This window comes from Penicillium psychrofluorescens, assembly GCF_964197705.1.
Source record: "Penicillium psychrofluorescens genome assembly, chromosome: 3".
In the NCBI taxonomy this organism is placed as follows: domain Eukaryota; kingdom Fungi; phylum Ascomycota; class Eurotiomycetes; order Eurotiales; family Aspergillaceae; genus Penicillium; species Penicillium psychrofluorescens.
Window position 1 is genome coordinate 3564294 of NC_133441.1, and position 21315 is coordinate 3585608.

At 54.7% G+C, this 21315-nt stretch overlaps 7 protein-coding genes across 7 annotated transcripts; all 7 read left to right on the forward strand.

Annotated features, from left to right (window-relative positions):
* Window positions 1–486: 486 nt before the first annotated feature.
* On the forward strand, window positions 487–8405 carry PFLUO_LOCUS5471 (beige protein-like 1; the record flags this gene model as incomplete). Its single annotated transcript, XM_073782920.1, has 8 exons — window positions 487–2971; window positions 3033–3391; window positions 3440–3890; window positions 3957–7304; window positions 7363–7517; window positions 7571–7876; window positions 7926–8303; window positions 8376–8405. The coding sequence occupies 8 exons, from the start codon at window positions 487–489 to the stop codon at window positions 8403–8405; spliced, it is 7512 nt and encodes a 2503-aa protein (XP_073639527.1).
* Window positions 8406–8938: 533 nt separating this feature from the next.
* On the forward strand, window positions 8939–10100 carry PFLUO_LOCUS5472 (sedoheptulose-7-phosphate:D-glyceraldehyde-3-phosphate transaldolase; the record flags this gene model as incomplete). The annotated part of the gene is made up of 4 exons (XM_073782921.1): window positions 8939–8996; window positions 9065–9076; window positions 9140–9423; window positions 9480–10100. 4 exons carry the CDS (start codon window positions 8939–8941, stop codon window positions 10098–10100), a joined length of 975 nt encoding a protein of 324 aa, XP_073639528.1.
* Window positions 10101–10845: 745 nt separating this feature from the next.
* PFLUO_LOCUS5473 (Superoxide dismutase [Cu-Zn]) lies at window positions 10846–11825 on the forward strand (the record flags this gene model as incomplete). The annotated part of the gene is made up of 5 exons (XM_073782923.1): window positions 10846–10858; window positions 11195–11374; window positions 11434–11585; window positions 11656–11752; window positions 11803–11825. The coding sequence occupies 5 exons, from the start codon at window positions 10846–10848 to the stop codon at window positions 11823–11825; spliced, it is 465 nt and encodes a 154-aa protein (XP_073639529.1).
* A 416-nt stretch (window positions 11826–12241) lies between these two features.
* Window positions 12242–13035, forward strand: PFLUO_LOCUS5474 (uncharacterized protein; the record flags this gene model as incomplete). Its single annotated transcript, XM_073782924.1, has 2 exons — window positions 12242–12411; window positions 12474–13035. The coding sequence occupies 2 exons, from the start codon at window positions 12242–12244 to the stop codon at window positions 13033–13035; spliced, it is 732 nt and encodes a 243-aa protein (XP_073639530.1).
* Window positions 13036–13376: 341 nt separating this feature from the next.
* On the forward strand, window positions 13377–16096 carry PFLUO_LOCUS5475 (uncharacterized protein; the record flags this gene model as incomplete). The annotated part of the gene is made up of 2 exons (XM_073782925.1): window positions 13377–13514; window positions 13568–16096. 2 exons carry the CDS (start codon window positions 13377–13379, stop codon window positions 16094–16096), a joined length of 2667 nt encoding a protein of 888 aa, XP_073639531.1.
* Window positions 16097–16597: 501 nt separating this feature from the next.
* Window positions 16598–18084, forward strand: PFLUO_LOCUS5476 (uncharacterized protein; the record flags this gene model as incomplete). Its single annotated transcript, XM_073782926.1, has 3 exons — window positions 16598–17029; window positions 17094–17468; window positions 17527–18084. The coding sequence occupies 3 exons, from the start codon at window positions 16598–16600 to the stop codon at window positions 18082–18084; spliced, it is 1365 nt and encodes a 454-aa protein (XP_073639532.1).
* A 1907-nt stretch (window positions 18085–19991) lies between these two features.
* PFLUO_LOCUS5477 (uncharacterized protein) lies at window positions 19992–21041 on the forward strand (the record flags this gene model as incomplete). The annotated part of the gene is made up of 1 exon (XM_073782927.1): window positions 19992–21041. The coding sequence occupies one exon, from the start codon at window positions 19992–19994 to the stop codon at window positions 21039–21041; it is 1050 nt and encodes a 349-aa protein (XP_073639533.1).
* Between the last annotated feature and the right edge of the window lie 274 nt (window positions 21042–21315).

The window sequence follows — 21315 nt, forward strand, 5'->3', positions numbered from 1 at the left end:
GCAAGCGGATGATACGGACGAGATACGGAATAGTACGGGGGCGAGCAGGCTCAGGGAGCTCCATCCGGTATGGTATTATTGATTTCCTTGCTCAGCACGATCATGCGAGTCGCGTGCTTGGTGCTCGCCTGACCATCTGTTGATTAGCCATCTCAGTCATTCGCTCTCCACAGACGTAATCGGTGGATCCCCCGGCAGCCTGCTCTTATCGCCCGGTTATCGGCCCAATCGTGCCCGGGTCACCTGACGATGGTGATCCCCGCCCCCGATAGCTGAGGCTCCAAGCATCACGGTTTGTGTGTTCTCTCCCGTTGGCCATGTCGATCTGATCTTCCCCCTCTGGAATGCCAATGCAGAGTCACCCGGACCCGCTTACCTCCCTCCCACCAATGCAGCCCATTTCACCCGCCCCAGAGCCCCAGATACTCGCAGTCTTCGGGGATCATCCGGCATCCTGGCGATAGTGGTCCAGATCCCGGTGGTATAATGGTTCCGCCTTCCCCGTCCTCCTCTCCCTCCGGCTCGGCTGAGCGCCTGGCCGAGGAGCTGGCTCCGGTGCTCGAGCACCTCAAGAGCCTCTGTGCGGAGGACGCTCTGGCCCTCACGCCGGCTCTCACGGCCACCGAATCGCTCCTACGGCTCCGCCATACGTTTATCGACAATGCCCGCCCCCGAGCTGCCAAGGATGCGTTTCGGCATCTTCGGGGCTTCGAGACATTGCTGGACCTGGCCGATCAGCTAGCCGAGCTGTATGACCGGGACTCCTTAGCTCAGGATCAGCGAAAAGACCTGCTAGGCGTGTACAAAGACCTTCTGGCGGTCATGGCCGAGGGTTTGAAGGACCACTCGGGCAACAGGCGGTACTTTGCCCGCCGGATACCTGGAGGAGGGACGGCGGCGCTGCAGCGAACTCTGGCCGTGCTTGTCCAGAAGGTGGACCCGGTCGAGAGCGACGCACAACAACTCTATGGAGCCATTCTTGCTGCTGCGCTGTGTCAGGAGACTGTTTCTGGTATTTTCGTAACGTTGAACACCAAGCTTCTCCAGAGTAACCATTCCCCATCTCTGGAAGAGGTCCAGGATGCCATGAGACAATGCCTGGGGCCTGCAGAGACTGTGGAGGTCCCCGAGATCCTGGGACCGTTCCTCCGCGTGTGGTTGACGAACCCATCCGCTTCGTCAGACCGCAACCTTCAACGCCTGGCGGTCCCTGCATGTCTGTGCCACTTGGCCTCTCAATCCCAACGGAATATCGTAGCCCTGCATGCCACCGGGATGCTAACGTCAATCCTTCCGCTCCTGTTTGACGATAACCGGTCTGACACCGAGAAGACCCTCTATCAAGAGCTGGCTCGGTTTCTCAGCGTCCAGGGCATGTGTAGCTTGGACGATGCTGTTACTTTATACCGCCGCTCACATGAGAGCCCCCAAGCTCTGAAGTTCCTTCTGGCTGCTCTCAAAGCTTCCAAAGAACCTCCGTCAATCCAATTCGACCTGTCTCTGCATGGATACTGCTCGGTGGAATTCGCGACTCTCGGCCGTTCCTTTCCTCCCGCTTCCTCATCCGGCTACACATTGACTGCCTGGGCTCGTTTCGATGAGTTCGATCCGAATACGCATACCACCCTTTTTGGGGCCTTTGATCCGACCCAGACATGTTTTCTCCTAGCATATCTGGAGAAGGATACCCGCAACTTCATCCTCCAATCGTCAATCCGCAGCTCGCGGCCCAGTGTCCGGTTCAAGTCGACCTCGTTCGAGCCAAACCGTTGGTATCATATCTGTGTGGTGCACCGAAGACCAAAGCCGACGGGATCTTCCCGTGCATCTCTTTTCATAGACGGCGAGTTCGTTGAGCAGCTGAAGATCGAATACCCCACAGCTCCGGCCGTTCAAAGTCAGCATAGAGTACCGCGGATCCAAGCGTTCTTCGGCACGCCGCAGGATCTGGCCATGCGTCTCGGGAAGGGCGTTTCTACGTCTCGATGGTCTCTGGCAAATGGGATTTTGTTCGATGAAGCATACAGTGATGACATGGTTGCCGTGTTCTACAATCTGGGACCGCGCTATTACGGCAATTTTCAAGATTGCCTGGGCTCTTTCCAGACATACAAAGCATCGGCGGCCCTCAATCTGCGGAATGAGCATCTCCATCCTGGCAAAGAGGAAGTGTCAGATATTGTTACAGCGGTTCGGCGACGAGCCAGTACTCTCGTTCGGGAGACTTCGATATTGGTTAATGTCTCCCCCGTGGCAGTTCTTGATGACGATGATACCAACAACGTCGATGAGTCGCAGCTCCTCAAATGTCTATCTCGACAGGCGGCACGTAGTCTACATCAGCTGATTAAGGCTGGTGGAAATGCAGTGGCAGTGAACGGTGCTACTCCAGCCATTAACGATGGCTTGACACAGCCGCAGGGCGTTGGAATTTTGACAGGGAACCCCGTCGTCGCCGTTCCCAAAGCATTGGATGATGTCAGTTGGTGTATAGGCGGCTGCGCCGCGGTGCATCTGAGTCTGATTCAAGTAGCCGACACTGTTGAAGGGACTCGACTAGCAGTGGCTGCTCTCTACGAAGCCGTGCAAGACAATTGGAGAAATAGCGAAGCCATGGAGAGAGAAAACGGGTACGGCATTCTTGCAGCGTTGTTGCGTGACAAGCTTGGGTTCCAGTTTGGCAACTATACTCCAGCGGGGAAGACAGCTCTTCTCAACCCCGGCATCGAAGAGCAGGGTATGCTGTCGCTTGAGCTGCTGCGTCTGACGCTTGGATTTGTGGGATACAATTTTGAGCACCCAAACCGTTCAATCATCACAAACCCGCTGGCGTACCGAGTTCTACTCATTGATATGGATGTTTGGCGATTTGGAGAACCCCCGGTTGTTGATCTGTATTACGCGCAGTTTCGCACGTTTGCGTCCGAGAGTACCCATCGCAGATTCAACTCCAGACGGCTGAGTCGCATGCGTAAGTCATTCCTCTCTGTTGGCAACGTCTATTTGTTTTCAATTACAGCTAACCAGATCAGGCGTCAACAAGAAACTGCTTGAAACGTTGAAAGGAGGAGACTTGACCCAAGAATCGCTCAAACCTTGTTTGGCCACGCTACGTGTCTTGATGGACAGCAGTCTGTCTCCTGATTTCCTTCGCTCGCTTGCCCTCTCAATCACGTATTGCCTGCACAAGCCGACACCAGCTACCAGCCTTCAGAGGAAAAAGAGCCTTCGATTTGCGCCAGCGTCGTCACGGCCAGCGTCGTCAAAATCCGAGAAGTACACGCCTGGCCCCACATTAGGACTGGAGATGCTGCGCGTCTATGCTTCCGTGCTGTGCAACCCTCAGGACCTGGTGCCGTTGAGGAAATTTGCCAAAGCCGTTACGAATAAGGTTGGTTCAACAGATAAAATCCCTAGAAACATGTCTAATTTTGTGCAGTGGCTCTTGTATTTGCTGTCCGAGGATGATTCCGAAGTTGTAGTGTTGGCTGCTCGGATCCTTGCTCGATTACTGGTTATTCATGGTAGCAGCTACAGCAAGAAATTCACAGATAGAAACGGCGGCTACATCACCATGGAACACGCCTTCAAAAGGTGGTGGAATATACCAGCTTTGTGGCCCATCTGCTTTTCCATATTCTTTGGCCAGGACGTTGGTCTGATGGACCTTGAAAGACCATTTGATCAGTCGGGCCTACTCAATCTCTTTTTCCCGAATGGGGAGGTAAAGGTTCAATTTCCGGATATGTTGTCCACCATTGTGGAAATGGTTAAGAGTGGTCTCAGAAGCATTACTCAAGAGAACGATCCAATCGAGGAGGGCCAAGAGTCTTTGCAATCGCGCGCAGATCGCCAGGAGAACCCCAAAATGAGTTCCACCACTTTGATCGGTAAGCATGTACCCAGACTGTGATGGTGTATGCTGCCATCAAATTACTAATTATTTGGCTCTTTAGGAATCCATCCGTCCGAACGTGCCATCCACGGCTTCAACATTCTAACATCCGTGGTGCAATTCCTTGCCGAAGCACGCAAAAGGTCACAGAATTTCCGGGATTTCACTGTGCAATCCAATTATGTCCAAGAACTGCTCTCGGTGCTGTATCCTGTGGTTGTGGGCGTGGACGCTGTCGGCGCCAATGCAGAACTCAATTCACGATATGGTGGACTGAACTTCGACGATAACAGCCTCGTTATGCGACCCCGGTCCAGTGCCGCCAATGCGCCTAGCCTGCAGACTTCGACAGTCGAGCCAGCCGAAAGCCCGGGTGAAAGCACTGGCTCTTTGCAAGGTCGCTCGTCATTCATCCTCGTCTCCTCCGACAAGCCCAAGCCGCAGCCCTCTACCGCACGTATTCGCCGCATTGTGAGCCCTCGCTTTGTTGCCAATGAGCCAGCTGCGAACCATCCTCTTGTCAAATCCATCGCCGACCTCGTGCTCACTGTCTTCGAAGACCAGATCCTCGAACGCAAAGACTTTTCGGGTCTTGGGCTGTATTGGAAGACCCCCCCTGGCTTCCTCGACCACCAGGCATTCTTCAATTCTTGGGTCTTCAACAACCTGTTATCGACAGTCCGAGATATTCCTACCTCTCTGCCTCGCTTGCTTCAGGAACCGCGTACCCTCATCAATCTCTCGCGCTTTGCAACGCACTTGGCTGAGGCGGTCTATGAAGGGTGGTTCATCAACGGCGCTGCATCAACCCTTGAATGTCTGGGCACGATTCTCGAGTACCTTCAGCGCCCCGATATTTCTCATCTGAAAAGCATTCGGCTGTGCAGTCAGGCCGTTGCAACCATACACTCGACACTCTACAAAGTAGTTTTGTTTCAGTTGTCGGAAGCAGACGATGATGACATGCTACCTCTGCTGAACCGGTTGAATTACTGGCAGGTAGTGCTGCTCTATGCTGCCGAAACACAGTCGAAGCATTTGCAATTGTTCTGCTATCTCCTGTATAGCAGTTTGATCAGCGACAAGGAAGATGCCCGTCTGTCTGCCGCAAGACTTTGGCGTATAATCCTCGTACAGAGACCGGATGAGATCACGAATCTGCTAAGCCATGGACCCCCCACTCTGCAAAATCGACTATCTGATGGATTTAATGCACTCTCGGGGATGGAAGATAAGGAATTTCTACAGTGGATCGATGAGCAAAGGGACGACCTCGATGCCTTGTTCTTTGGCATTCTATCTCGGTCGTGGGAGACATTCGTACAGGAGGAAAAAGCAGCCAGCGCGGACTCCGCAAAACACCGTTTCTCAAAGCGCAAAGAGAAACTCAAGCAGTGGGCCCAGATCGAGAAGTTCCACGAAGACATGACTCGGAAGCATGATGCCACTCTGCCCCATTGGATCTCAAATATATCCGCGTCCGAGTTCATGAAGTCTCAGCGAGCGCTACAAGATCTTCAAGACAACACCGTGTTCATGTGGTCAGCGCTTTCCAATCTCTTGCTGAATCTGCAACGACCCGGTGGGCTCCTTGCTGAAGAGAAAGAACGGAAATGGAGGCTTGATCAAACCGAAGGCCGCAGTCGCATGCGGCTGCGTCTTGTCCCGGATGAGTCGGGCGAGCGACAAGATTACCAGCCCAAACGCAAGGCATCCGAACCAACTTCACTTAAAATCGATACCCGGTTGCGCGCACAGTCCGACGGGGGACAGACTATCTCCACACCGACTGTGCTCACCGCTGAACCTGCTGAGAATGAGCCTCAGGATGGCGGCACCGAGAGTCCCAACATGCTTGAGGACAACTTCGAGATGGTCGAGGACCCCAAGCTTGAAATCGAGGAGTACGAAGACAAAAATAGGAAAGTGATGCGATCTCTCCACCGCGGTGACCAAGTCCAGAACGTCTGTAACATGTCTCGAATTATCGGTCTGGAAGCCGTAGAGGGTCTCTTGATCCTCGGAAAGGACTGCGTCTATATTCTGGACAATTTCTTCCAAAGAGCCGACGGCGAGATCGTCGACGTGTGGCAGGCGCCTGCCGAAGAACGTGATCCGTACGTTCGGATGATTGCTGGGCGTGAATCCAATGACCGTCGCTCCCAGGAGCACGAAACAAGGAGCTGGAAATGGTCGGATTTGGTCAGTGCATCGAAACGCCGGTTCTTGTTTCGCGATGTGGGCCTGGAAATCTTCTTCACAGACGGCACCAGCTACCTGTTGACCCTCTTCTCACCAAAGGCGCGAGATGACCTATGCAATCAGCTCGGGTACAAAGCTCCGCAGGTCACAGGAAGTACGGGGCATTCAAGGCCAGAAGATATCTCACGTTTTGAAACACTGCGCAGCCAGGAAGACGCGCCCCAGTCACTGGGATCCAAATTCGCGAGCGTCTTTGGCCATCTTCCTGCTAATCCAGCAACTCGAAAATGGGTTCGAGGAGAGATTTCCAATTTCCATTATCTCATGTTGCTCAACACGCTTGCTGGTCGGACATTCAACGACTTGACCCAATATCCTGTTTTCCCGTGGGTTCTGGCAGACTATACGAGTGAAGAACTCGACCTCACCAACCCCAGAAGCTTCCGAGATCTCTCCAAACCGATGGGCTGTCAGACTCTAGAGCGCGAAGCTGGCTTCCGAGAGCGATACAACGCCTTCGCCGAGATGGGTGATAGCAATTCCCCGCCATTCCATTATGGGACCCACTACTCGTCGGCCATGATCGTCAGCTCATATCTCATCCGCCTGCAGCCTTTCGTCAAGTCGTACCTCCTCCTGCAAGGCGGGACGTTTGACCACGCGGACCGTCTCTTCTACTCTATCCGCAAGGCATGGGAGTCTGCGTCGCGTGGAAATATGTCGGATGTGCGAGAGTTGAGCCCGGAGTTCTTCTATCTCCCCGAGTTCCTGGTGAACTCCAACAAATACGACTTTGGCCTGCTGCAAAACATGACCACGGCCATCGACTCGGTCGAGCTGCCCCCATGGGCCAAGGGCGATCCGAAGATCTTCATCGCCAAGCACCGCGAGGCGCTCGAGAGCCCATACGTATCGGAGAACCTGCACCACTGGATCGACCTGGTCTTTGGCAGCAAGCAGAAAGGCGAGGCTGCCGTCGAGGCCGTCAATGTCTTCCACCATCTTTCTTACAAGGGGGCCAAGGATCTGGATGCCATTGATGATCCCATGGAGAGACTAGCGACCATCGGCATTATTCATAATTTCGGACAGACTCCGCACCAGATCTTCCAGCGGCCTCATCCGCAGCGCGAGGATCAGCGGTATCGCGTGCCACGGTTGGATGCTCTGGCGGAATCGTTGACCCAAATGCCGTTGTCTCTGGTTGGTGAGTGGTTTATCTCGCCCGGGGAACCGAAGTGTTTGAACTGACATCAGCTATCCAGATATCGAAGAGCGAGTCGCCACCTTGTCAATGAAGCAAGACCGTCTGTTATGTACTCCCGCTCTCCGGCTGAATGTTCCACCCACCTACGACCAGTATATGGAGTGGGGCTTCTTTGACGGCAGTGTCCGGTTTTATGCTACAGATAGCCGCAAGGTATGGTTGTCGATGTGAAACAGAGAAGAGAGATACTAATCTCGACCGAACAGCTTCTGGGTCACTTTGAACATCTTCACGTCGGCCAGCTTTCCTATGCGCACTTCGCTGATTCTCGGACTCTCGTCACAAGTGGTACGGACTGTACGATTTCCCTGTGGACGGTCACTACCAACTCGAAGTCGGTCGACCTGCAGCCTAGCGGGTCGCTATTTGGCCATCGAGCCCCGGTTACAGTGCTGGCCGTCTCCCGCTCGTTCAGCGCATTGCTGTCTGCATCCGCGGACGGGCAGATCATGCTCTGGGACCTCAATCGCCGATCATTCGTCCGAGCACTTCCAGCCCATGGGCCAGTGGATGTACGTATTTCTGCCCAGTCCACCATTTCATCTACTAACTCTTGTCTAGTGTGCCCGAATCAACGACGTGACGGGAGACATCATGGTCTGCCGCGGCGGCCGAGTCACGCTGTATACGCTGAACGGAACGATCCTCGTCGACCAGCCTGTTTGCGAATCCGGCGAGGACCACGTCCTCTCCTGTGTCTTCTACGAGGGCGCGCACAATGAATGGCTGGAGCGCGAGCTCGTCCTGACCGGGCACGCGCGCGGCGTGGTCAACATCTGGACCAAGGCCGTCCGCGGCGGCCGGTGCGAACTCGAGCTGATCCGCCAGTTGCACCATACCGACAGCAGCCGCGACAATGGGGCCAATATCTCCGCGGGGATCACCTGCATCCTGGCACTGGCGCATGTGGTGTATACGGGGGATGAGGCTGGTCGGGTGGTGAGTTTTCCCCCTGCATTCTAAATGATCCTCGCATAGCTTCGGGCTCTGGGCTGACGATGGGCACAACAGTATGAGTGGAACTGCATCCAGCGACACTAACTTACATTTATTCCCTTGGTGTCGTTCAAAACAAAAGCAATTGTAGATTGCGTGGCCCTGTTAGTACCTATTCTTCCGGCACAAGCATATAGTTCCATCTACACGATATTTATCCGGGTGCCGGTGAGTAAGTAGTAGTGGGCCATTGGTAGCCGGTCGACCCTCCTCCGCCGGAGCACACTGCGCCGGCAATGGACAACAAGTAGCATATTATTGTAGAACATTGAGACTGAAAGGAATTGAGAGGAATTAAGAGGAATTGAGAGTGCAGAGTAGAGAAGAAAAAGCAATGATAGACACCAGAATAAAATCTGGGCTTGTCGGTGTCTAATAATACTAACGAGGGGCAAGTACAGAGTGCAAACGGACGATGATTTCATTGCCCCACCTGACCTGACCGCGCTCACCTACCGCCACCTCAAATACCGCCGCCACCGTAGCTACTTCTTTCTTCTCTTCTCTTCTCTTTCCCATCACTCATCCTCTCTTTTCTTCTATCAATCTATTCCCACTTAATCAATCATCCTTGCACCATGTCTTCCTCTCTCGAGCAGCTCAAGGCCACTGGCACCGTCGTCGTTTGCGACTCTGGTGAGTTTCATTCCTGTGTGGCGGGGTACCGCGATAGAGACCGTTTAACTGACCGCGACCGTGTCTAGGTGACTTTGCCAGTATGTGCACCAGCAATTAACGCCCAACGCAGTTCCCCATCACTAACACGTGTGTTCTCGCAGCCATCGGCAAGTACAAGCCCCAGGATGCCACCACCAACCCCTCCCTCCTCTTGGCCGCTTCCAAGAAGCCCGAGTACGCCAAACTGATCGACACGGCTGTGGACTACGGCAAGAAGAAGGGAAAGACCGTCGACGAGCAGGTCGATGCCACCCTCGACCGTCTGCTGGTTGAGTTCGGTCGCGAGATCCTGCAGATCATCCCCGGCAAGGTGTCGACCGAGGTCGATGCCAAGCTGTCCTTCGACACCAAGGGCTCGGTCGACAAGGCTCTGCACATCATTGAGGTATGTTCGGCGTGACTGGCATATGTTGCAAGCAAAAAACTTAACGATTTCACCAGCTCTACAAGGAGATCGGCATCCCCAAGGAGCGCATCCTGATCAAGATCGCCTCCACCTGGGAGGGTATCAAGGCCGCGCACATCCTGCAGTCGCAGCACGGCATCAACTGCAACCTGACGCTCATGTTCTCGACCGTGCAGGCTATCGCCGCCGCCGAGGCTGGCGCCTTCCTGATCTCGCCTTTCGTCGGCCGCATCCTGGACTGGTACAAGGCCGCGCACAAGCGCGACTACACCGCCACCGAGGACCCAGGCGTCAAGTCCGTCCAGGACATCTTCAACTACTACAAGAAGTACGGCTACAAGACCATTGTCATGGGCGCTTCGTTCCGTAATGTCGGCGAGATCACCGAGCTGGCTGGCTGTGACTACCTGACCATTGCGCCCAACCTCCTCGAGGAGCTGTACAACTCCACCGCCGCCGTGCCCAAGAAGCTCGACGCCGCCTCCGCCGCTTCCCTGGACATCCCCAAGCGCGAGTACCTCAACAACGAGGCCGAGTTCCGCTTCGACTTCAACGAGCAGACCATGGCCGTTGAGAAGCTGCGCGAGGGTATCTCCAAGTTCGCGGCCGATGCCGTCACCCTGAAGGATATTCTCAAGCAGAAGATCCAGGCATAGGGTTTTCCGTTCGTTTAATTTGTTATTTTGCTCTCTTGTGTAAATTGGCGATGCCCCTCAAAAATTGTCTTGGAATCGGTAGTAGATATGAATTCATGATACACAATTTTCTGTCGGTCTTTCTTCTTTAACTCCGAACTGCCGAGAATGCCCGTGCACTCGATCCAGGCCAGTCGGCTTATTCAGAAAAGTGCCTGCCCCGCAGTGGGTGGACTCGGGCACGGAATTCTATTGTACAAGGTTCGTGACGACTGTGTAATGGACTGACCAAGGACTGGTGTCCTGCGGATTCTATGCCCGAGGTTAGCAGACCAGCTATCATGGCATCGGGATAGGCAGAAGGGAGAGCATATAAGCTATCATGAAGACATTTAGGAGATATAGCATCTCGTATTTCAAATATGATCTATACAAAAAAACAAAAACAGCACAAGAAGAAAAAGTCAAGGGGCCATTATGTCATTGCCCTCCGTCGGCTTCCTATAGGAAGGTGGGGATGTTTTGTTCTGGTAACTGTGTATCAGTACATCTGCTGGCTGCGGAATTCGTATGGTAGAAGATGTACCGGTACCACCCGTGGTGGGGTAGCATTGGTTGGTCACCATAGCATCATCCCGCTTATTACAGCAGCCAGCTCCTCCCCCCTCTTCCTCTTCTCTTTCTTTCTTTCTTAGACTTCAAATCATCTACTCCCATCCATCTGTCAATCCATCCCCAATTCAATTCATTATCTATAACCGTCAAAATGGTCAAAGCTGGTATGTATCCAATCTCCATTTTCGATCTAGGGTGATCGTTCTGTCCCCACGGGTCCCCTGTGGCGAGGGGTGAGCACATTTGAGCACCTTGTGAGAGGAATCCGAAGCTGGCTACTCCCGGGCCTATCAGCTTGGTCTCTCCTCCCTGTCCGCCTCGTCCAGCTCTCCACTGCGGTCTGTCTGTCAAGGAACATGTGGAGAGACCTAGCTCTTGGGTTGTGTTGTGTGGCTTGCCATCTAACCCTAGCTGCTGCGGTTGCTCCCGGATCATCCCACCTCCCGTCTCTACCTTCCAACACCCCTTCTAGAACACCCACTAATGACCCTCCGAAACAGTTGCTGTCATCCGCGGTGATGCCAAGGTCTCCGGCACCGTCACCTTCGAGCAGGCCGACGAGAGCGCCCCGACCACCATCTCGTGGAACATTTCCGGCAACGATGCCAACGCCGAGCGCGGATTCCACGTCCACCAGTTCGGTGACAACACCAACGGCTGCACCTCCGCTGGTCCCCACTGTATGCTCCCTCCCTCATGTGATCTCATGTATACCTCGAGGTTCTAACACTATTTCCAGTCAACCCCTTCGCCAAGACCCACGGTGCTCCCACCGACTCTGAGCGCCACGTCGGTGACCTGGGCAACTTCAAGACTAATGCCGAGGGCAATGCCTCTGGCACCATGCAGGACAAGTTGGTGAAGCTGATCGGTGCCGAGAGCGTTCTGGGCGTAAGTTGATCTTGACGCTTTGTTTTTGTGGGAGAATCAAATATACTGACTGGGAGATCGATCTGTATAGCGTACCCTCGTCGTCCACGCTGGCACTGACGACCTCGGCAAGGGTGGCAACGAGGAGTCCAAGAAGACTGGTAACGCCGGTGCTCGCCCCGCTTGCGGTAAGTCCTTATTCTCGGGTGGAATGGAATGATACTGATGCAATTGATAGGTGTTATTGGAATTGCCAACTAAATTGGCTCCTGAAACTGAACGGATCGGATTCGATATGAGCCAGTCATTCTATCTTCCTTGAAGAGCACGGTATAGGACCTGGCTAGGATCAGATCTTGAATGAATGCCACTTTCTTTTGTCGGTCTAATCGGACTTCTCGTATGCCCGTACAGTAGACCCGTGTGTCCAGCTGTCATTATTTGCCGACCAAAATGTAGTGTAAGATGTACCGCTAGGCCAAAAAGTGAACGGCAATTAATTTTCACAGTTGACATTATTATTAGCAGATTAGGTAATGCAGATTAGCCCCCAAGTAGGACGATGTCTATAAAAGCCACCCTCGTATCCACAACCCATCTTCAGCCTACCTCACAGTTCAACTTATAACATACACTAAGAAAGTCCTGCATATCTGATTGACCTTCCTACAATCAACATGACCGTCCACCCCGAGCCCGAAATTGTGCTGTACGACCTGGCCTGCAACCAGAATGTCTGCTTCTCGCCCGTGGTCTGGCGCATCCGCTTCATGCTCAACTATAAGCAAATCCCGTACAGGACCATCTTCCTAGAATTTCCGGACATCGAGCCAACAATCAAAGGACTGTGAGCAGCGTCCCAGCCCATAGCTTCAAGCGTTCTGTCTGACTCTAACCTCTCACCCCTAGCGGCCTGGAACCCAGCAAGCCCAACATCAAATACACAGTCCCCGTCATCCTACACGTGCCGAGCCACACATACATGATGGACTCAGTGCCCATCTCACAGTTCATCGAGTCAACCTACCCCGATCCACCGGTACCACTGACCTCCGAATTGGGCCACGAGGTCGAAACTAAAGCCCGGGCCGTTCTCGGCCCGACAGTCCGCAACTCGGTGATGCCGCGCGAGATCAATATCTTGTCGCCGCGCGCTCAGGAGTTTTTCCGACGCACGCGCGAGGCTGGTCTGGGACACCCGCTTGAGGCCCTGCTCGACACCGATAAAGAGGAGCAGGCCTGGAGTGCTGTTAATGAGGACATGCGTGCATTTGGGGAGCTGATGATGACGCATAAGGCTGACGGGCCGTTTATCCTCGGTGCCAGGCCGAGTTATGCTGATTTCTTCATTGTAGGGTCTTTGCAGTCTAGCAGGGTTGTTGATGAGGGGGTGTTTCAGAGATTCATGAAGTTCCCTGGGTTTAAGGAAATTTACGAGGCTTGTGTGCCTCTTATGGACCGGAAGGATTGAGTGGGTGGGACACTGGCCGCGTTCTAGAATCCGGAGAGTACTATGTGTATCTTGAATCTTTATACCAATCTTCAGTCATAACTGAGCATCAAATCGTCTAGATAGCTGTCCTTGGTGGATGTAGACTACGAGTTCGGCGACGAGTTAGGGTTATCCTGCAAGCTATAGATAGATCCCTCACCGCTTTCCCCCACACAAGGACAAACACCGGCCACGTTTCCCCCTCAACACTGATTCCTGTGTGCTTCACTTTTCTTCCCTCTTCTTATATTTTCTCCTTTCTTCTCTTTGTTGCATTTATCTATACAATTCCAAGGTAGTGGTGTTCACTCTCTTCTGCAATGACTTTCGAGGCCCGCGTGAAGTCCGTCCTGTCGGGTGACACTGTCGTGCTGTCGAACATCACCAATCCCACCCAGGAGCGCATTCTGAGTCTGGCCTATGTGTCTGCCCCACGATTGAAGCGTGAGGGTGACGAGGTGCGTTCTCTGTTTCGGTCAATTGCACCAGCATTGTCTAATCCGTCGTCTAGGCCTTCGCCTTCCAATCCCGTGAATTCCTCCGTGAGCTTTTGGTCGGCAAAGTCGTCAAGTTCCAGGTCGCCTACTCGGTCCCTACCGGTGCTAAGCGTGAATACGGTTCCATCAAGCTGCCGGGTTTCAACGCCTCCCTGCCCGACATCAGTGTTCAGGAGGGATGGTCGCGTGTGCGTGAGGAAGCTGGCAAGCGGTCCGACGAGTCTGAGGAGACCTTGGCCCTGCTGGACCGGCTGCGTGCGCTGGAATCGCTCGCTCAGGATGAGGCCAAGGGTGTCTGGGCCGGCTCGGACAAGGGCCAGATCGACGCCAGCTATGAGGTGTCAAACCCCCAGGCTCTTGTCCAGAAATACAAGGATCAGCAGCTAGAGGGAATCGTTGAAAAGGTCCTGAACGGTGACCGGGTGATTCTGCGCATTCTCCTCTCGCCACAGGAGCACGTGCAGACGCTGGTTGCCGTCGCGGGTATTCGTTCCCCCGCTGCTCGCCGGACAACTGCAGAGGGCAAAGAACAGCCCGGGGAGCCGTTTGGTGACGAGGCTCTGCAGTTTGTGGAAACGAGACTGCTTCAGCGCAAGGTTAAGGTCGCTCTGGTGGGCGTTACTCCTCAAGGTCAGCTGGTGGCCACTCTCCTGCACCCCAATGGCAACATTTCCCGCTTCCTTCTTGAGGCTGGACTCGCCCGCTGCCAGGACCACCATTCGACCCTTCTGGGCCCAGACATGGCTCTCCTCCGCCAGGCGGAGCGTACAGCCAAGGATGCTCGGAAAGGACTGTTCGTCAGCCATGTTGCACCCAAAGGCCCTGCCGGCGGGGCGGCGGCAGTAGACTACACTGTCAGCCGGGTGCTGAATGCCGACACAATCTTCCTTCGCAACAGGGCTGGCCAAGAGAAGAAGATCAGCATCACCAGTATCCGGCAGCCGAAGCCGTCCGACCCTAAGCAGGCTCCGTTTTCCGCAGACGCCAAGGAGTTCCTGCGTAAGCGGGTGATGGGGAAGAACGTCAAGGTCACCGTGAACGGAAAGAAGCCAGCCAACGAGGGTTACGAGGAGCGCGAGGTGGCCACCGTAGTTCAGGGCAACCTCAATGTTGGACTGTCGCTGGTCGAGGCCGGCTATGCTTCTGTCATCCGCCACCGAATGGATGACGATGACCGATCTCCCGATTATGATTCCCTGCTCGCTGCCGAGGCCGAGGCCCAGAAAGAGGGTCGTGGGATGTGGTCATCCAAGCCGCCCAAGACTAAGCAATATCAAGACTACTCGGAGAGTGTGCAAAAGGCCAAGATGGAGCTCGCCCAATTACAGCGGCAGAAGCGCGTCCCGGCTGTGGTAGATTTTGTCAAGTCGGGCTCTCGTTTTACTGTGCTGGTACCCCGGGACAACGGCAAGTTGACCCTTGTACTTGGAGGTATTCGCGCGCCCCGGTCTGCGCGCGGACCGACCGAGGCCGGTGAGCCGTTCGGCCAGGAAGCCCATGATCTAGCCAACCGCCGGTGCATGCAGCGTGACGTGGAGATTGACGTGGAGACCATCGACAAGGTCGGTGGCTTCATCGGCACATTGTATGTCAACAAAGAGAACTTCACCAAGGTCCTGTTGGAGGAGGGTCTGGCCACTGTGCACGCCTACTCCGCAGAGCAGTCCGGCCACGCGACCGAGTATTTCGCCGCCGAGCAGCGCGCCAAGGAAGCCCGCAAGGGTCTGTGGCACGACTGGGACCCGAGCAAGGAGGCCGAGGAGGCCGAGGCAGCAGAGGCTGCTGCCAACGGCGCTGGCACCGAGAGCGAAGCTGCCCCAACCCAGCGCCGCAAGGACTACCGCGATGTGATGCTTACGCACGTCGACCCAGCCACGGCAAAGCTGAAGCTGCAACAGATCGGCACCGGCACCAGCGCATTGACCGAGCTGATGAGCGCCTTCCGGTCCTTCCACCTGAACAAGGCCAACGACACGCCCCTGGCCGGTCCGCCCAAGGCCGGTGAGTGGGTGGCCGCCAAATTCAGCGAGGATGGCAACTGGTACCGGGCCAAGGTGCGGCGCAACGACCGGGAGAAGGAGCAGGCCGAGGTGGTGTACATGGATTTCGGCAACTCCGAGTCCCTGCCGTGGTCGACTCTGCGCCCGCTCACCCAGCCGCAGTTCTCCAGCACGGCCCTGCGCCCGCAGGCCGTCGACGCCGTGCTTTCGTTCCTGCAGTTCCCCGCCGCCCCGGATTACCTGGCCGACGCTGTGGAATTTGTCGCCCAGCAGGCCTTTGACCGCCAGCTTGTCGCCAATGTGGACCATGTCGACTCCGAAGGCACCCTGCACGTCACGCTTCTCGACCCTGCGGTCTCCAAGAGCCTCGATCAGAGCATCAATGCGGACATTCTGCAGGAGGGCATGGCCATGGTGCCGCGCAAGCTGAAGGCCTGGGAACGCGCTGCGGGCGAGACTCTGTCAAAGCTGCGTGAGATCGAGGTCGAGGCCAAGGCGGAGCGCCGTGGGATGTGGGAGTATGGCGACCTGACGGAGGATTGAGGAGTGTGCACATGTAACTATATATTGTACATTCAGCCACCAAAAGGATCTTTGTTTGTTTCTTCATATAACATGTCCCGGAGTATTTGCCCTGAAGACTAGATGGATCTGTGTCACCATCACCGATTGAGTTTCACCGATCGACTTGGATAGATATCTGATCGGATCTATGAACCCAGCGGCAACACGGATGACATAAGCAGGGGCAAAAAGGGAAGAAAAGTAGAGAAGCCAGGTGAAAAAAAAAGAAAGAAAAGACAAGAAAAGAGACTCTATACTATTGACTACATAGTATAACACCAAATCAGATTGCCGGTGACCGTGCTGATCGCCCGCATGACGGACGCTGCGCTAGTGGCTTCCCCCTCAAGATTCTTCATTCGGTTTATTTCCTCGACCGCTACTTCCTTCCCTCCTTCCTTTCCCTCGCCTACCCCCCGCTCGCTCCTCCACCACTACCACCACCCAAGATCCTAACGACCTGGGGGTCTGCTGTAAAACATGGGTTTTCTCTGGCGGACCAAATCCCACACCAGCGTGGCGTCCTCGAACGACGGCTCGCTGGCGCGCACCGCCTCCGCCTCCAAGAACGACCCATCCGCCTCCGCCGACCAGGCCGCCGGCACGGCATGGCTCGCCGGACACCTCCACCACCTCACCCTGGAGCAGGAGGACAAGCTGCGCGAGTTCAAAAACGTCTGCGCTGAGCGCGGGTACTACACGCCAGCGGGCCCGGCGGAACAGGACGGAGGTGAGGAGCAGCCGCCGAGCCACGACGATGCGACCATGCTGCGCTTCCTACGGGCCCGTCGCTTCGATGTGGAGGGCGCGTGGGGCCAATTTAAGGATACGGAGGTCTGGCGCAAGGAGAACTCCATTGAGGCGCTGTATGAGAATATCGGTGTTGACTCGTACGAGGCTGCACGGAGGATGGTGAGTGTTCCCCCTCTTCTTTTATGGGAAGGAGAAAGCATCAACTGACTTTTGGTCAATATAGTATCCCCAATGGACAGGCCGTCGAGACCGCCGCGGGATCCCGGTCTACGTCTTCGAGATCCGTCATCTCAACACCAAGCAAATGGCCGCCTACAACTCAACGATGGCCACTGGAACCCCGGAGACACACAAGACGTCCACGGTGCCCGCGCGCCTGCTAAACCTGTTTGCGCTGTACGAGAACCTTCTAAACTTTGTCATGCCGCTCTGCTCTGCGCTGTCCCGGCCGAATCCGGAAACCCCCATCGTGACCTCGACCAATATCGTCGATGTGAGCGGCGTCGGCCTGAAGCAGTTCTGGAATTTGAAGGGCCATATGCAGGATGCGAGTGTGTTGGCGACGGCGCATTACCCTGAGACTCTGGATCGTATATTTGTATGTTTCCCCCCCACATCGATGTGTTCTGTTCTCCAAACTAACCATTTCTTTTTAGATCATTGGGGCACCCGCTTTCTTCCCCACCGTCTGGAGCTGGATCAAGCGCTGGTTCGACCCCGTTACCACCTCCAAGATCTTTATTCTGTCTGCCGCAGAAGTCAACCCCACCCTCACCTCTTTCATGGAACCCTCCAGTATCCCCAAGTCGTACGGCGGCGAGCTGGACTGGCAGTGGGGCGAGGCACCGAACCTGGACGAGCCCGCGCGCGAACTGCTCCAGGGTATCGAGCAGCCGCTGGCCGAGGGCGAGACGAAGAAGGGTATTCTGAAGGGTCCGATGTTGTTCCAGGGTGACAAGATCGAGGTCCTAGGGACGGAGGATGGCAAGGAGCGGAGGATAACCATTCCGGTCCCAAAGCGGGAAGAACAGCAACAACAACAAGAAGAAGATAAACCGACGACCAATGGTGATACTACTGCAGATAAGCCAGCTAACGGTGAGGTCACGGACCTCAAACCGGCTGCTATCGTCGATGACCATGAGAAGACCGCCCTTGAAAACATCAACCAGGTCTCGGAGAGTCAGGCCCCAACTGCCACCGCCGCTGCATAGAGCGCCCACGTGCCTCTACGGCACCGCACATATAATTAGGCAGCAAGCTGCAGAAGGTCTAGGCCAACGCAGATTCCGACTGACTATCCACTTGAACATACCGAGGCATTTCCTACCCTGCACCTAAACGCGTCTGCCTACTTTCGTTTGTCTTTCTTCATACGCATCATTGTATTGCGTCGCATGTGCATGTGCTTCGTTATAGACCGGATTTTTTCTTTTCTCTTGTTTTCCTCTCCCCAACAGTTTTTTCGCGGTGAATACCTTTCTCGGTGGAAGCATCATATGAAGAAAGAGATCCCCTTTTCCTTTTTCCGAGGACTAGACGGCTATGATTGATAATCCTTCCACCACGAAGACCTGCCGGGCGTCCTGGGAGACTACTTATACGTTTCTGTTGTCTACACTCTTGTTCTCGTTCCTGGTCTGTTCTACAAGGAGGAAATGTTGATAATTGAATGCATGATCCAGTCCATTCTGTGTCTAGACAGTTTGAATTTTCTATGTTTCAACATGTCTCAGTGCGGACAAGTCATCTACTTTCGTATTTTCGAAAGCTTTGCCCACCAATTGCTTTCATCAGTACATGATGTAAACGTGTAGCTTGGAATACTTCCGGCTATCCTTCAAATCATGCTATATCCAGGCTAATCGAAGAGATATGCCGAAGCTCCCGCCCCTAAGAGTTCTTGGCCAAAAGAAGGTTTCGCGCCGATCTGCAGGGCCGCCTGAAACGACGGCGTTTTGGCCCCTCATTATATCATAGGCGCCCAGGGGGCCAACTTATGTCAGAGTCAGGGCAATTACGTATCACCACTATTTAAATCCATAGCCCCCTCTCTCCCGCGCGTAATTTACCTTCATAAACACCTGATACTTCTATTTCTTCTCTCAATAGTCCATTGTGAGATTCATCTGGATCTCTTACCACCTCACCACCTCACCCAACCTCACCAACCTCACAATGGGACCTCAGCACCTGATTTCGATGTGTCTTTTCCTGGCGTATGGCATCCTACCCAGTCTTGCGGCCCCTGCTTCTGCCAACGCGCGTATTTCTTGCGAGCTGTGAGTATTTGGCCTCCTCGGGGTTCATCCTTGGTTCTTTAGGCTGACGGGATGTTTTCTCAATAGAGCATGGCCAGATCTACAGTCCGACCCCCGGTGCATATGCGAGAATGGCGTGAATTTCCTGCCTGACGATGATGGCAACTGTCACAGTGTATAATGACAACAATGTGGATTGTTACTACGGTCGCGTCGAGGAGTTGGCTGGTTTCCACCCTCTTTGCATGGATAGATGCTCCGGAGTCTTGTGCATAGCTTTATTTATTTAGATACCCAGTGATGTAACAACAATCTACCTCTAGAATATACTTTGGATCTGTCTATTTTTATTTCTCGTGAACGCCCATCGGAGATGTACTGCCCGCCCGCCAATCAAAGCAGCCCTCCTGTGGCACAGTCACGTGGCATCCAGGGACAGGCATGTTCGCCACGCGTGTATGTCGGTTGATTGTTGATAGAGTCATCATCTTATGATTATAGATTCACCCCGAGTCTCTCCGACTACCAAACCCAACCAGGTTCGACTGGTCAGGCAGCCATGTTCAGTCCTGCAAGCGCAGACGCCGAGAGCAACAACCATTCCCATCCGGGATTGGTTGGGGCAGGCCAGAATCAGATGCGCTCGACGTCATGCCTATTCGAGGAATGTCCTCGGCTCGTTCGTGCTTTGATTCATGTGTGGGCGAGTCAAGCGAGAACGCAAGTGGATCATCACATGGTGCCGAGCACAAACTGGGGATGTGATCGACAAGCCCCAGAGCCCATTTAAACCCACCCGCCACCCCCAGTCTGTCCGGAGTACGAACATTGAGATTTCACATTGGCACCACAACGCAACCATGAGCGCGCAATCGCGAAATCCAACCGACTCGATGAAGTCGACCTGGCGGACCCAAGACCGGTCCGACTGGTCGATCTTCCACTGGTTCTACGAACTGCTCGGCATCCACCCAGAACATCTGGATAAGGAAGTGCCCGTGAACGACAAAGAGACACCCATTCCCTACGTGCCGGACTGGTCGATGCACCGCTGGGTGCTGTGCCATGCGGTGGTCCCGATCATCCTGCACCAGGCCTACGTCCAATACACCGGCCACAACCTCAGCGTCATCGGCGCCATGGTCCTCTATAGTCTGGCCTTCAAGGCCATCGCCATCCACGAGCTGCACGTCCTCCGTCGCCTCGGCCACCGACACGGCTTCCTCGACGGGGACAAGCACGCGCGCGACGGCGTGCCCGACATCGGCGTCGCCAAGGTCGTGCGCTCCCTGCTTTCCACCTCGACCTTCCGCCCCATGTTCACCGTCTTCCTCGCCTACCGCGCCAACCAAGGCCCCGCCTCCATAAACTGGTACTGGCTGCCCCTCGAGGCCGGCCTGTACGGCATCATCCTCGACTTCTGGTTCTACTGGTACCACCGGATGATGCACGACATCGACGGGCTGTGGAAGTACCACCGCACCCACCACCTGACCAAGCACCCGAACCCGCTCCTGACGCTCTACGCCGACCTCGAGCAGGAGTTCTTCGACATCGCCGGCGTGCCGCTGGCCACCTACTTCTCGATGAAGGCCATGGGCATGCCGATGGGCTTCTACGAGTGGTGGATCGGCCACATGTACGTCGTCTACGCCGAGCTGGCGGGCCACAGCGGCCTGCGCGTCCACGCCGTCCCGCCGAACCTGTTCAGCTGGGCGCTGCGCCTCTTCAACGCGGAGCTCGTGATCGAAGACCACGACCTGCACCACCGCAAGGGCTGGAAGAAGAGCCACAACTACGGCAAGCAGACTCGTCTCTGGGACCGTATCTTTGGCACTTGCTATGAGCGCATCGAGTCCGTGCCTGAGAATGTCGACTATGTCAATACCTCGCCGATGCCCTTGTGGTGAGGTAGATGGTCCTTGGACATATAGATATAACGGACTTTCTATTATTCTGATTTATTTGCTGCGAAAACTATGTACGTGAGCGCTGAAGATGCTTTGTTTGCTTTTTCTTTTTTTGAATTTCTGAGATACCATGGTGGATCTGATGTTGGAAAGAGTGTCCTGCTGTCGATGCGAATGACTGAACGAATGATTCCCCCACAATGGTCCACGGCTTCTGTCTTTTCCTGAAGATATCGAGAGTGGGTGGCCAGTATGACTGCTGTCATGATTAATT